The sequence below is a fragment of the Mus caroli genome, chromosome 11 (genome assembly GCF_900094665.2).
Source record: "Mus caroli chromosome 11, CAROLI_EIJ_v1.1, whole genome shotgun sequence".
Taxonomy (NCBI): Eukaryota; Metazoa; Chordata; class Mammalia; order Rodentia; family Muridae; genus Mus; species Mus caroli.
The window spans coordinates 17949493-17961716 of NC_034580.1; the positions used below are offsets into that span (position 1 = coordinate 17949493).

General features: G+C 38.0%; 1 protein-coding gene across 12 annotated transcripts in view; it reads right to left on the reverse strand.

The window, feature by feature from the left end:
- Ehbp1 (EH domain binding protein 1) overlaps positions 1-12224 on the reverse strand; it is a 275350-nt gene that overhangs the window by 75473 nt on the left and 187653 nt on the right. For all 12 annotated transcript variants that reach the window (XM_029483507.1, XM_029483505.1, XM_029483503.1 and 9 more), the window contains one exon: positions 9236-9379. In XM_029483507.1, coding sequence (XP_029339367.1) covers positions 9236-9379 — 144 coding nt within the window. The remainder of the gene's footprint in view (positions 1-9235; positions 9380-12224) is intronic.

The following is a 12224-nucleotide window of genomic DNA, read 5'->3' on the forward strand; positions in this document are numbered from 1 at the left end:
ATTCCGCATCTGGAGAAACACTTTGATCTTTGTTCAAGTCAATTCATGAACAACAATGACAAGACTGCATGATACACCCCGATGGTGAGGTCCAAACTCCAAACAAACTATTTGGTTTTGTTAAAGGCAATCAGAAGAGGTGACCTAGACAATCTCTCTAGAAGCCAACAGGCAGGTGATTCTTTAAATCCTAGCTCCTGCATCAAGCATCACTCCAGGCTAATACACACATAAGCAACCAGTTAGTAAGTGAATACCTTCATCTCCTTGGAGGCAGCAAGGAAAGCCTCATTTCAACTGAATTCTCATTAAGGCACTACAAGGTCCTCATACAATATCCAAGAGAGTCTTTATCAATAACATTACAAAGCTAATAATTAAAATATACTCGCACATATTTGTTAAGTAAACAGTCACAGAAATAGACTTACTAAGCATGTGTGAAATAAGAGTATCAAGAAACTAATTAGACGACTTTCTTTTCTATGGTTAATTTTTAAATGCAGTTTAAACCTCTTTTGGGAAGGGGGCTGTTTCAAAGGCCTCATTTTGCACTGACCATGTCAAAGGAGGTCAGAGACTGTCAAATATAAAGTCCCCGCTCTGCTGTGGCACAGACAGACTATGCGGCTAAAATCAAACAAGGACCAATTAAACTAATCATAACGTCCCAGTGCACACAAGGAAGCCTCACCTGGTATTTCTGGACCTCTTTCATGAATTTGCACATTTACTCAGTTTTGGGTACTATAATTGCCTTGACCAAAATACTGTGAAATTACTGCTCTGATCTACTAATGGCTGCAAAAATCAAGTCATTGTGGTTTCATGCCAAGGGGCCATAGCAAGGTGGTGCAATGATTTCTGACATAGAAGACAACTTCTAAAAACTCAAAAGAGAAAATTAACAGGATGTGGTTCACATTGCCAAAGACTGTTCATTAATTACCAATTTAATCACGGCTGGAGGCGTGACATTACAAAAATCTGGCTGAAAGTTCTAATAGATTATGAAGACCACCTAAGAAGAGTGACCAAGAAATGTACAAAACAATTAATACTGTTTCACTGCTATCAAAGACACTCAGATGATTTTACATCAAGTGAAGCAGAGGCATTAGTAGCTTCACAGTGCCACCACTAGGAACTGTAAATACAATAGCACACAATTAGTAATGCATATGTGACTTCATTCAAAGCATATATCCTTGGGAAAGCCAGAACATGATAAGGAGAACAAAAGAAACATTAAAAAAATGAAATGAATGAAGATTCAAACTCCACTCTTGTGCACGCTGAGCAGGAACAGAATAGGTGATATGAAATCTGTCTTAGCAACGGTGTTATCATCCTGGGGTAGTCAACATGACACGGAACAGCCATATGGAAAACATTCATGGTCATTAACAGTGGCAATGAAGAGTGTCCCTGATGCTAAGACATCTAGCTCTAGCTTTTTATGCTCATGATATTCTTGAGTAAATAGGATTTTTGAATCTAGGGGTTTATGGTGACATAACAGAATAGATGCTTGGGGGGGTTCCCCCCAACAATGCTGGGTTTTGTGTGACCCTAGAGATAGGCTAGTAAGCTAACAATACATTTTCTAAGAAGTCTAGTCACTATTGTTAGAATAGCAGACTTCAAACCAACTTATATTTAGACAGAACAGATAAGGTATTATTTAAATCACAGAGACTAAAAACCACTGCCTTGTACAGATATTTATGCGGGATGCAGGAGCACATCACAGTTCTTCACTAAAAAGCAACTATAGGAAGATTAGGCATCACTTAATGTGTCTTACGGGTCTGAAATGGATTATGTACAGTTGATCTTTTGATGACTGTGTTGACATCAAATACAAAAGATATTTTCATCTTGGTGCCCTAGGCATATTCTAGTTCAAATGGAGAATAAAATACCTCTAAACAAGATAAAATACTCAATGTGTTGTAAAGGTTTTAGATTTCTTTTTAGAGTAACTGAAAATCATGCGCTTAATCATTTAAATTACAAATTAGTGTTAATCTATTTCTCTCTAATAGAAATAATAAGTGCAATTAGAAAAAAATGTTTTAGTATAAATTTAATTTTAAAACTTTGATCAACAGAGGTTACTAAGTGTAATATTTATATATTATACTTATATTTCTTTATATAGCCGCACATAAAAATTACAAAAAAGCTACTCAGGTTTTTATAAAAATGATTAAATATTTTTATATGAATTTCATTTTACTTTATGTATATGACAATTCTATCTGCATCTATACACCACACACTTGCCTACTGCCCATGGAGTTCAGAGAAGGCATCAGATCTCCTGGAGGTGGGGTTATAGATGGTTGTGAGCTCCTGTGTGGGTGCTGGTGTCAAACCTGGGTCCTCGGCAAGAGCAACAAGTCCTCTTAACCGTTTTTTTTTGTTTTTTTTTACCAAAATGATATTATATGACTTTTTATTTTTTACCAAGTGGATGATAATTCTATCTTTTATTATCTGGAGAATATTCACTGAGCTAATTTTAAATCTACTATATACAATTATTAGCATGCTAGACAAGTTCTATTTAAATGAACTATTTTCCAACAAACATCAAAGTACAAGACTGATAACCTAACCCTCATGACAACAACATGCATTTTAAAGGTATATGCTGGGACCTGGAGAGGCTTCTGTGGATGGAGTGCCTACTGCACTCACAGAAGATAGGAGTTTGGCTTTCAGCATCCACATGGTAGCCTGCAGCTGCCTGTAACTCCAGGGCATCAGATGCCCTCTTCTGGACTCCACAGACAATTGTACACACATGTGATTACACAAATAGGCATATAATTAAAAATAAAACAAATCATTAAGATTTAATATGTAAAATAGCTTGTATTCTTCTTCTTCCTCCTCCTTCATAAATAGGCCTTATGGGTTTATTTCTAAGTCCAGGACAACTAAGTAACTATTATATTTTCAAAATTAGTAAATCTTAAAAACTGATCAGACTAAGCTCTTTTCTGAAATACAGCTTTCTCTGGATTCAAACATTCCTGCAAACCTTTGAAGACAAATACTGCCAACTTTCTAGGACTTACTAAGTTGCCGGTAGGTTCTTCCACCTGCTAAGGAAAGAACCAGATCTTCTGTGAACTGTGTATAATGGTGTGTCACTGTACTGAGATAATAAATATAACAGAAGAAACTTCAAGTGTGCTTTTTAATAGGGCCAGAATGACTTTTTTTTAATTTATTTTAATTATTTTATAAAATAAAACTTTAAAAAATTTACACTTACAAAAAGATTTTATAAGTATGAGGGCTTTGCCTGCATACATGTATAGCAACATGTTGTGTGCCTCACCTAGTACTTGTGGAGTTTGTAAAAGTTATTTGGATCAGGGTCCTCTGCAGAAGCAAGAAGTCCTGCACTCTGCCTCTCCCCAGTCCTGCTTTGTCTTTTACAGAAGCTTTCTCCTTAGCTATTTCCTTCCTGAAAAGACCTAGCAGGTGGTATTTACCCATCTCGTTGTCTTCTGAGAATAACCGAGATAGTCTGTTCATGTGCAATCATCCAGGTACGACCACCAGGCTGTGTTCAATAATGTAGAAATTGCTCTTCAGACTTGAAGCATACGGCTCGAGTAGTCATGAAAATGTTTAGTAAAATGTTGGGATTCGGGGCAGACTTGGCAGCTAAATTCTAGTACAAGTACCCAAACATGAAAAAGCCAGATGTGTGGAGGAAGGGATGAGGTCCTAAGTGAAGTTGACTGGTATGAGCACAGCAGAGGGATGTCAAGGAGCGCGGCACCTCAGACCCATGGGGACTGCAAGGGCTGCTATGGTCTAAGTACAAATACAAGGGAGGAGGAATGATCTTTAGCTAAAAGTAGTGTACGGAGAAACTATCAACTATAGCTTCAACTATCAACTATATTTTCCAAACACTTGGCACAGAGTTGAACAGAGTAGACCAGTGTGCTTCTAGTAAATATGGAAGAAGACAGTAGAGAGATAATCAGGAAAGAGAAATAGCAAATGCTTGACACAAGAACATAAGAATGTAGGAACTCCAGATACTCAAACAATTAAACCTGCACTGAGAACTGCAGAGACAGAAGTGGAAGCCAGGAGAGGAGGGCAGGACTGTGAGGGCCTTTAGGACAGTGTAAGGAGCTGGGATTTATTCTCTAAGGGAAAGGGTTGCTACCAGAGGGTTCTAAGACTTTATGTCTTCAAACCAATATTTAAAACGTTTTTCTCTTTAGAGTTTACAATCCTGAACATCCTAAAAAGTAGAACTTTGCTTCCTTTAACCCTTTAGCCTTAACCCTTTTCTGATTTGCCAGAAAATTTTTACTCTTGGTCTAGAAGATAAAGTCTAAAAAAGTAGTTCATCTGTGTAGAGCACAGCGAACACTATCCCATGACTATGTACTCTAATATGAATTACAGTCCTATTCATTTTTCTTGGTTTGTCACCAAAAGGTTCTCATCTGTATAGGAACAAAGGACAAAGGGAAATACATCGTTGACAAGTCTCAATCAATGCCTTCCTAAGCAATAAAAAAGTTCTACAAAGTTCTTTCACAACTGCCAGACTACTCTCAACTGGGTCTCCCTCTGGCACTCTCAAACTCACTCAGTAGACCAGGCTGGCCTCAAACTCACAGAGCTCTACTTGCCTCTGCCTCCCAAGTGCTGGAATTAAAGATATGAGCACTACTCGAGGCTTTCTGTAAACTCCTGAAGATCCTAACCTTAGTATCCGTCTTCTCCAAGACTCAAGGCCACTCTTATTAGACACCAACCGACTGATTGATTGATTGATTGATTGTCTAACTTATGGGACTTCCCAGTTACTCTGAGAATGCACAGTGAGTAGCAGGTATGTTCTTCCAGCCCAGAATGTTAACTTTTAGTAACTACCGCACATTATAGAAAGGGTAAGACAGATAAAAGTATCTTGGGAAAAAAAAAAGACTTCTTTAAATTAAGGCACTAGTTAGAGTAAAATTAACGGAAAAACAGCAAAAATCATTTCACTGGAAGGAAACTCAAGACATTTGAAGGTGGGGTGGGTTAGACTTTCTTTTATTTAACAAAAGTCTTTTTGATTTCTCCAGAAAGATGGAGTTGCTGACTCTCCAGGGAGTGGCGGGGTTGCGGCTGGTAGTGATGGCTTTCTTCTTCCTCTTTCCTATTACTTTCAGTGTCAAGCAGGGAATCTTTTTCTTAATTTTTACAAATGGAAAAACAAAACCAAAGATAGAAGCTGGGTCCTGTCTTGACTGTTTATGTCCCTCCTCCAAGGGTCTCCACTCCATGGAGAATGCTGACATACAACACACCTTTGTGTAAGAGCGTCTCAGAAACAAGGGGAAATGACCAACCTTAAAAATCCACTTTGTACTTGAAAATGTATTAACCCTGTATCAAGTTTCATATAAAAGGAATGGCTAACCTCTCATATTTATGAAACTGGACACACCCAAGTTTTTTACATTCTTTGTCTTATATTACTATCAAGTGTCAGAACACTAGCAATAGTCCTGGAATACACTGTCCAGGCCAGCAAACTGCTACTATCAATTGATGTAGGGTTGGGCACCTGAAAAATGAGCACCAGTGAAATCCACAAGAAAAGAATGTTTTCAACTGAACTTGAACTTTTTTTTTTTTTTTTTTTTTTTTTTTTTTTTCGAGACAGGGTTTNTTTTTCGAGACAGGGTTTCTCTGTATAGCCCTGGCTGTCCTGGAACTCACTTTGTAGATCAGGCTGGCCTCGAACTCAGAAATCCGCCTGCCTTGAACTTGAACTTTTAACAGAGAAAAAGAAATCCTGGAACAGTATCTTCCATGCCACAGCTCTAAGAAAGAGAGCCCATTCTTCCAGCTTAATTACGGGGTCTGCGTCTTCTCTCTTCCCTGTGTGGCTATGCAATACAATATGGTAAAAGTGATTTTGAGACTGGATTATAAGACACAGTGAAGGATATAAGCAAGAGAATATAAGGTAACATATATTGATCCGGAGAAAATATCTTCAAACTACATATTTAGTAAGGTGTTAATGCCCAAGCTATACAACATCTAGCTACAAACCAAGAAACCAAAACAAAAAAACCCAAACTTTTAATTTAAATAAAAATCTGGGAGAACTTTAATAGTAGTTTACTTGTCCCAAGAGAATATACAAATGAAAAGAGCAGTATCAGTAGCCAGGAGGAAATTCAGATAAAAACCCTATAGAGCTACCACCTCCCGCTGTTAGCAGAGCAGTTCTGTAAAACAAAAGCTTGAGCCCAGAGTGGTCACAGACCTGTGACTGCTTCGGCACTTAGACTGAGGCATGAAGATGAAGAGTTCAAGGCCAGCCTGGAGAACATACAAGACCACATTTGAATAAAACCCCAAACCACACCAACAGTTAATGAAACCAGTAAGAAAATGAAGACACTAGCATCCTGTCACTGCAGAACAAAACAGTGAGCAGAGACCTACCCCAGACAATACAGATTTCCCAAAGAATGAAAATGGGGCTGGGCATGGTGGTGCACACCACCTGTAATTAGAGCACTTACTGTAGGGGCAGGAGGGTGTCTGTGAGTTCAGCTGGGTCTATACAGTGAATTCAGTGTCTATCAGGGACCTACCAGGATCCCATCTCAAGCAAGTGAACAAGCTCCAGTCACAAATACTAGGTGATTCCACTTATGTGAGGTACTAAAAAGTTAAATTTATCCTATCAAAGAGTAGAATGATGGTTGCCAGGAGGTAGAAGAGAGGGGGCTAGGAAGATATTGGTTAACATGTATAGAGCTACAGGTAAGAAAATGATTTAAGTTTCAAAGATCTGCACTGGACCTATAGTTTACACTTTTGAAAATAAGATGGTAGGTCTCATGGTAAGTGTTTCTATTAAAGTAAATTAAAATGAGATACTCTTTGATAGCTTTCAGAATGTCTTACTTTTCTGATCTACTTTCATTTATTATATATCTCTTTGGACTTAGCTCTGTGCACATTACTTTTGGACCTATTAATAGTATTTCTAAACATTTTGTACTTTTCACATAGGAACACAACTGGATATTAATAAATTTTACTAAGGTGTGATTCCCACTTGGTGATAGACACCCATTTTCGATTTAGTAAGTTTTAACACTTACATATCGACAAAGTAAAGTTTCACACTATCACTTCCCATCTCTGAGAGTTTGCTCACCTAGCACTAAGCTGATCCCTCCCTCCAGTCAGCAGTGACAGCTTCCAGTCACCCTGTTCCAGATGTGCATGCACAGTACAGGTAGACACCGTGGCTCGGAGCATCTGTTACTCATTGTGCTACTGTGGATCTCAGTAGCTAGACTCTGTGTCACCAAGCAGCACACGCTGAGTCTCCCTTGTCTTAGGGTGGGCTGTGCTTTGGGTTTTGATACATTTGGGAGTTTGGATTTTCACACCAGGGATGCTCAAACTGCATTCTATTCTATAAATAGATCATGTGTTTACTCATTCTTTGTTGATGCACATATAATTTTGTCCAGTTTCTGTGTGGTACAATGTAAGAACTATGAAGCCAGTCACTATGGTATATGTCTTTGGTCCCAGCACTTGGAAGGCAGAGGCAGGTAGACAGATAATGTATATACATCAAGTATTTTTTGTAAAATCAATACTTATTTTCTAAATTTATATTTAGGAAATTAGAAACTGATTGCTCAGTTTTCAGTACTTGAGAGAAAATGAAACACTTTTTCCACAAATATAGTACCAATAAAGACCCTTTCCTGTTGCTGTTAAGTACTCTTTTTGCAGTTCTTCACTGAAATGGCTCCTTTAGCAACCTAACCTTCTTCACGCCTCAGCTTTCGGGCCGTGAAGCCTATCTCTTCCTCTCTGCTACAAGACGCAGTCCTCACGCCCTGTGCTTACTTTACCATTTTTCTTCCCACCAGAATAGAAAGTTGGTCATGGGAGAAACAGAATTGCTTCAGATATACAACAGTTCTGTCTGGCAAATAACAGGTTCTATTATAAATTGATGCTATAACATATACTTAGGCATTGAGAAAGCTAAAATGAAGTTTACATGTTTTTCCTTAGAACAGTCCTCAAAATTAGTGTTTTTCTTCATTTCTTGTCTGTCTGTCTGTCTGCCTATCCATCCACCCACCCACCCACCCACCGATCGATAACTGTTTTATTGAGGCAGAGTCTCACTCCGCAGGTGAAGCTGGCCTGGGACTTGCTATGTGGCCCAGGATGGCAAACAACCCTCCTGTCCCCTCCTCCTCAGTACTGGGACTATGCCATGAGGCATTACATCATTCCAGCTTAGTATTTTTCAAACTTTTGTGACTGTGATATGTTATTAAAAATACATGTGACTAAAGTCCAAGAAACATGTAACTAAAAAAAAGATTCACACTTACAAACAAATCCATCAAGTGTAATGAATTTTCATATTTTCTATTCTCTTTCTTTTTGTTAAAAATAATGGCTTAGTAAACTTATTTTATATCTTCTTATTTCATAAACACCTAAAATTTAGAAATAATACCCTAGGTTGGAGATCAATAAACTGACATCTACAAGGACTTAAAATAGAATGTGATTTTTATGTGTGAGTAAGGTTATTGTAATTTTCAATGAGAAGTTTAATATTTTGCCACACCAAAGGATTTTTACTGTTGTATGTTCATTACTATTTGGGAAGCACTACAGAAAATTGAAACATGGAGAAAATGTGGCTTAACCTAAGAACAGAGGTTTAGGCTTAGGTTCGAGTCTGATTACAATTTACTGACCAGGAGACCTTGTAAAAATCTGTCTTGCTACCTGGGAAGCAGTGAGAATATCTCCATGGAGCTATGTAAAATACACACTGCAGATACTCAATAAAATGTGAGAAACTATGGCTTCTAACAAAATTCTATAGAGAATTATCTTAAATAGAATATAGTTAGTCATAAGACATAAATGAATAAAACCAGATATTTATAACATATAATTTCTAATCCAGAACTATACTGTTCCTCATATGCAGCTAACAGCATTGCTTAGCAATAATAACAGTGCAGTTGGTCCCATTAAATGGATTCATCAGTTGAATAATTGATCATGTACCCACAATTTACAGCCTACAGAAAGTAACTGAGTCAATCACCCCCTTTCGCCCCATCACCACTGTGATCACTGTGAACACTGTGTGCTTCTTGCAACCTGTGTTCCTCACATCATTTAGCTGTCTGCTGCAGAGCGCAGGGGCTGCGCTGCCACCGTGCTTGCTCCCCGCCTTGAAAGCAGCATCTCTTCTTGCTTGCTCAAGCAGAACTCTCGCTCTTTCTTTCAGCTCCTCTTGTCTGGACAACATTCGGTGCTTAAAAGCAAAGATACATAATTAGAAACCAAACCATAAAAATGCAGTTAAAGGTTAGATAACATACTAAAATAGTTAGGTATACAGTCTTCGTAACAGGACTATCTATAGAAAATATTAATGTTGAGTAGAAACTGTAGAATGAATATATAAGTTTTGACAAAAATGAAACATAATATTATTCCCTAATACTGGATGAAACTTCAAAATAAATTTACTTTATCATCATCATCATCATTATTATTATTATTATTATTAATTGCATGTGTGTGTGCATGAAGTGTGTGCATAGGTGCAGCTGAGCACATGTCATTAGATTTTATTTGAACATATTCTCATAAGGTACATGTCAATATTAGATGATATATTCAGGTCTTTTTGTAAACAGATTATAATTTACCAATCAACGATATAATTAAAAGTTCAGCTCTATTTTTATAGTCTAATAGAACCAACAACTATTTATGTTCACATTATAAACTGCTCAATATTTAATTATCTGTGGCAATATTCTTTAAATTTTTGGAAATATTTACAGAAAATCCCAAGCTTGCATGTATATATGCATGTAACATGGAATATGTATGTAGTCAAAGGTCTCACTATGTAGCCTAAGCTTATCTCGAACTCTTTAATGTAGCTAATCCAGGTTAGCTTTCAGCTCTCAGTCTACTTGCCTGTTAGCAGAGTTCTGGGGTAACCAGGGTGTGCCACCACACTGACTAATGTTGCTATATTCTGTAAACAGAACCTGCAAAATTCCTCCACTGATCATTCTCTTTACAATGAAGCAATCTTATCAGAATTGAAAACTATTATGTGTTAATGAGTAATCTTACAATATGTTTTTAGAGAACAAATATTGGCCAGAAATGGAAGCCAGTTCTTAAATAGTAGTATTAATCAAAAGCATAATATCTACAATAGTTTAAGAATTTTAGAACCAGACATATCTTAATTCCATCTCTTAATTACAGGCAAGTTCCTCAGTCTCTCTAAGTCTGTGCACTCAAGGGTAAATGGCCATGACAGTAGACCATTCGCACAAATATGATGTAAGATGTAAGGGAGGGCTACAATGAGCACTGGCGCATGGTCAGCACATAAAGATTAAACATTAATAGATACATAGTTAAATGATTATTTATTTTATGTACATTGATGTTCTGCCTGCTTGTATGTGTGTGTGATGTTGCTAGATCCCCTGCAACTAGAGTTACAGACCGTTGTGAGCTGCTATGTGGGTGCTGGAAAATGAACCTGGGTCCTTTGGAAGAGCAGCTAATACTCTCAACCACTGAGCCAACTCCCTGTCCCCATATTACTGTATTTTAACCTCTCAATTTTCCTATCTTAGAATAAAACAACTGACCTGTTTGAAGACCCCGTGTGGTCTAAATTCTACAGTTCACACCGTCCAGCTGCTATGCAATCACTGCAAAGCTGTGTTTTGCCCTTAAAAGCACATAGACCCTGTTTCTAATTCAAAATTTACTTCATATTTATTGTAGGGATTTTAGAAAACAAATGCAAGCCCCCCCTACCCCCCAAAAAAGAGTTCAACTAATTCTCTTGCCTCAGCTCCTGAGCCTGGCCAACAAAACCTTTTTTTTTTGTTTAGTGTGTGTGTGTGTGTGTGTGTGCGTGCACATGCGCACGTATGTGAGTACACATGGATGTGTGCATGTGGAGGTTAGAGGTCATGATGGGTGACCCCTGCTTCCTCTCCCGAAGCTTGGCCAGGCCAGGAGGTCCTGCCCCCGAGTTAGCCTGCCTTCCCTCTCCAGGCATGGGGTGACAGAAGCACTATCTCACACTCAGCTTTGTCTGTAAGCGCTGTGGATCCAGACTCAAGAGTTCATGCTTCCTCTTCAGCCCCAACATAAACACTTCTAAGGGAACTTGATACTTGTTGCTACAGTGCTCTTCAGTCAGCTAACTGCGGTACATGTGAGCCATGGGGTGTTTTCAGTGTTATTATGATCAAAACCAAAGAGGCTTCTGAACATCAAGAGCAAGGATGTCAGTTAGAAAGTTTTGGTTTTCACCTGAAGCTTTGAAGTTTACCATATAACTGCAAGTAACTCAGTGAGCCCTGCTTTCCCATGTACCAAACAGGCTCCAAGCCTTTCATGTAATAGACAGTTTAAGAAAGGCACAGGTAAGCTATAAAATTGTCATTATATGCACAAAGACTGAAGTGGTATGTCTGTAAGTCCACATTAAGTTGTAGCTTCTGTGAGCTAGTGCTCATTAAGATTCATGCTATTTTATTAAGTACTAAGAATAATCACTAACAAATTCTGACATAACATCCTTTTATGGAAGATTTGACAGACAATAAAATATATTAAGATATATATCTGAAATTTATAATGTGGTATATAAAAGAGAAGCAGGTATTTGTATAAAATTTAGCTGCAATTAGAACCTACCAAACATAAAAGTGCACATTACATTTTTGGTGTTAGATATTGGTTCTGTCAACTTCCTGTCAAATGAAGCGTTCTATTTATCCTAAGCAGAATTCCTTCCATTGTTCCTTCCTTTCTTAATCATGGTCTTGTTGTGTAGCTCAGGTTAGCTGGGAACTCATGGCAGGCAGCCGCCTCCTCTGCCTCCTTATCGAGGAGACTACAGGCAGGAATGACCACCACACCTGGCTTGACTCTAAGCAAAGCTTTTGAGTACAAAGCATGGGGCATGGGCGAGGAACAAGCAAACATAATGCTGTAAATCAGCTGTCACGCTCTTCATCCTGTGTAGCACACTAACTGTGCAGATGGAATCTTAGCAGAATGAAATTTTACAGTTAAATGGGTTAACAGATATTAGTTCATTTAAT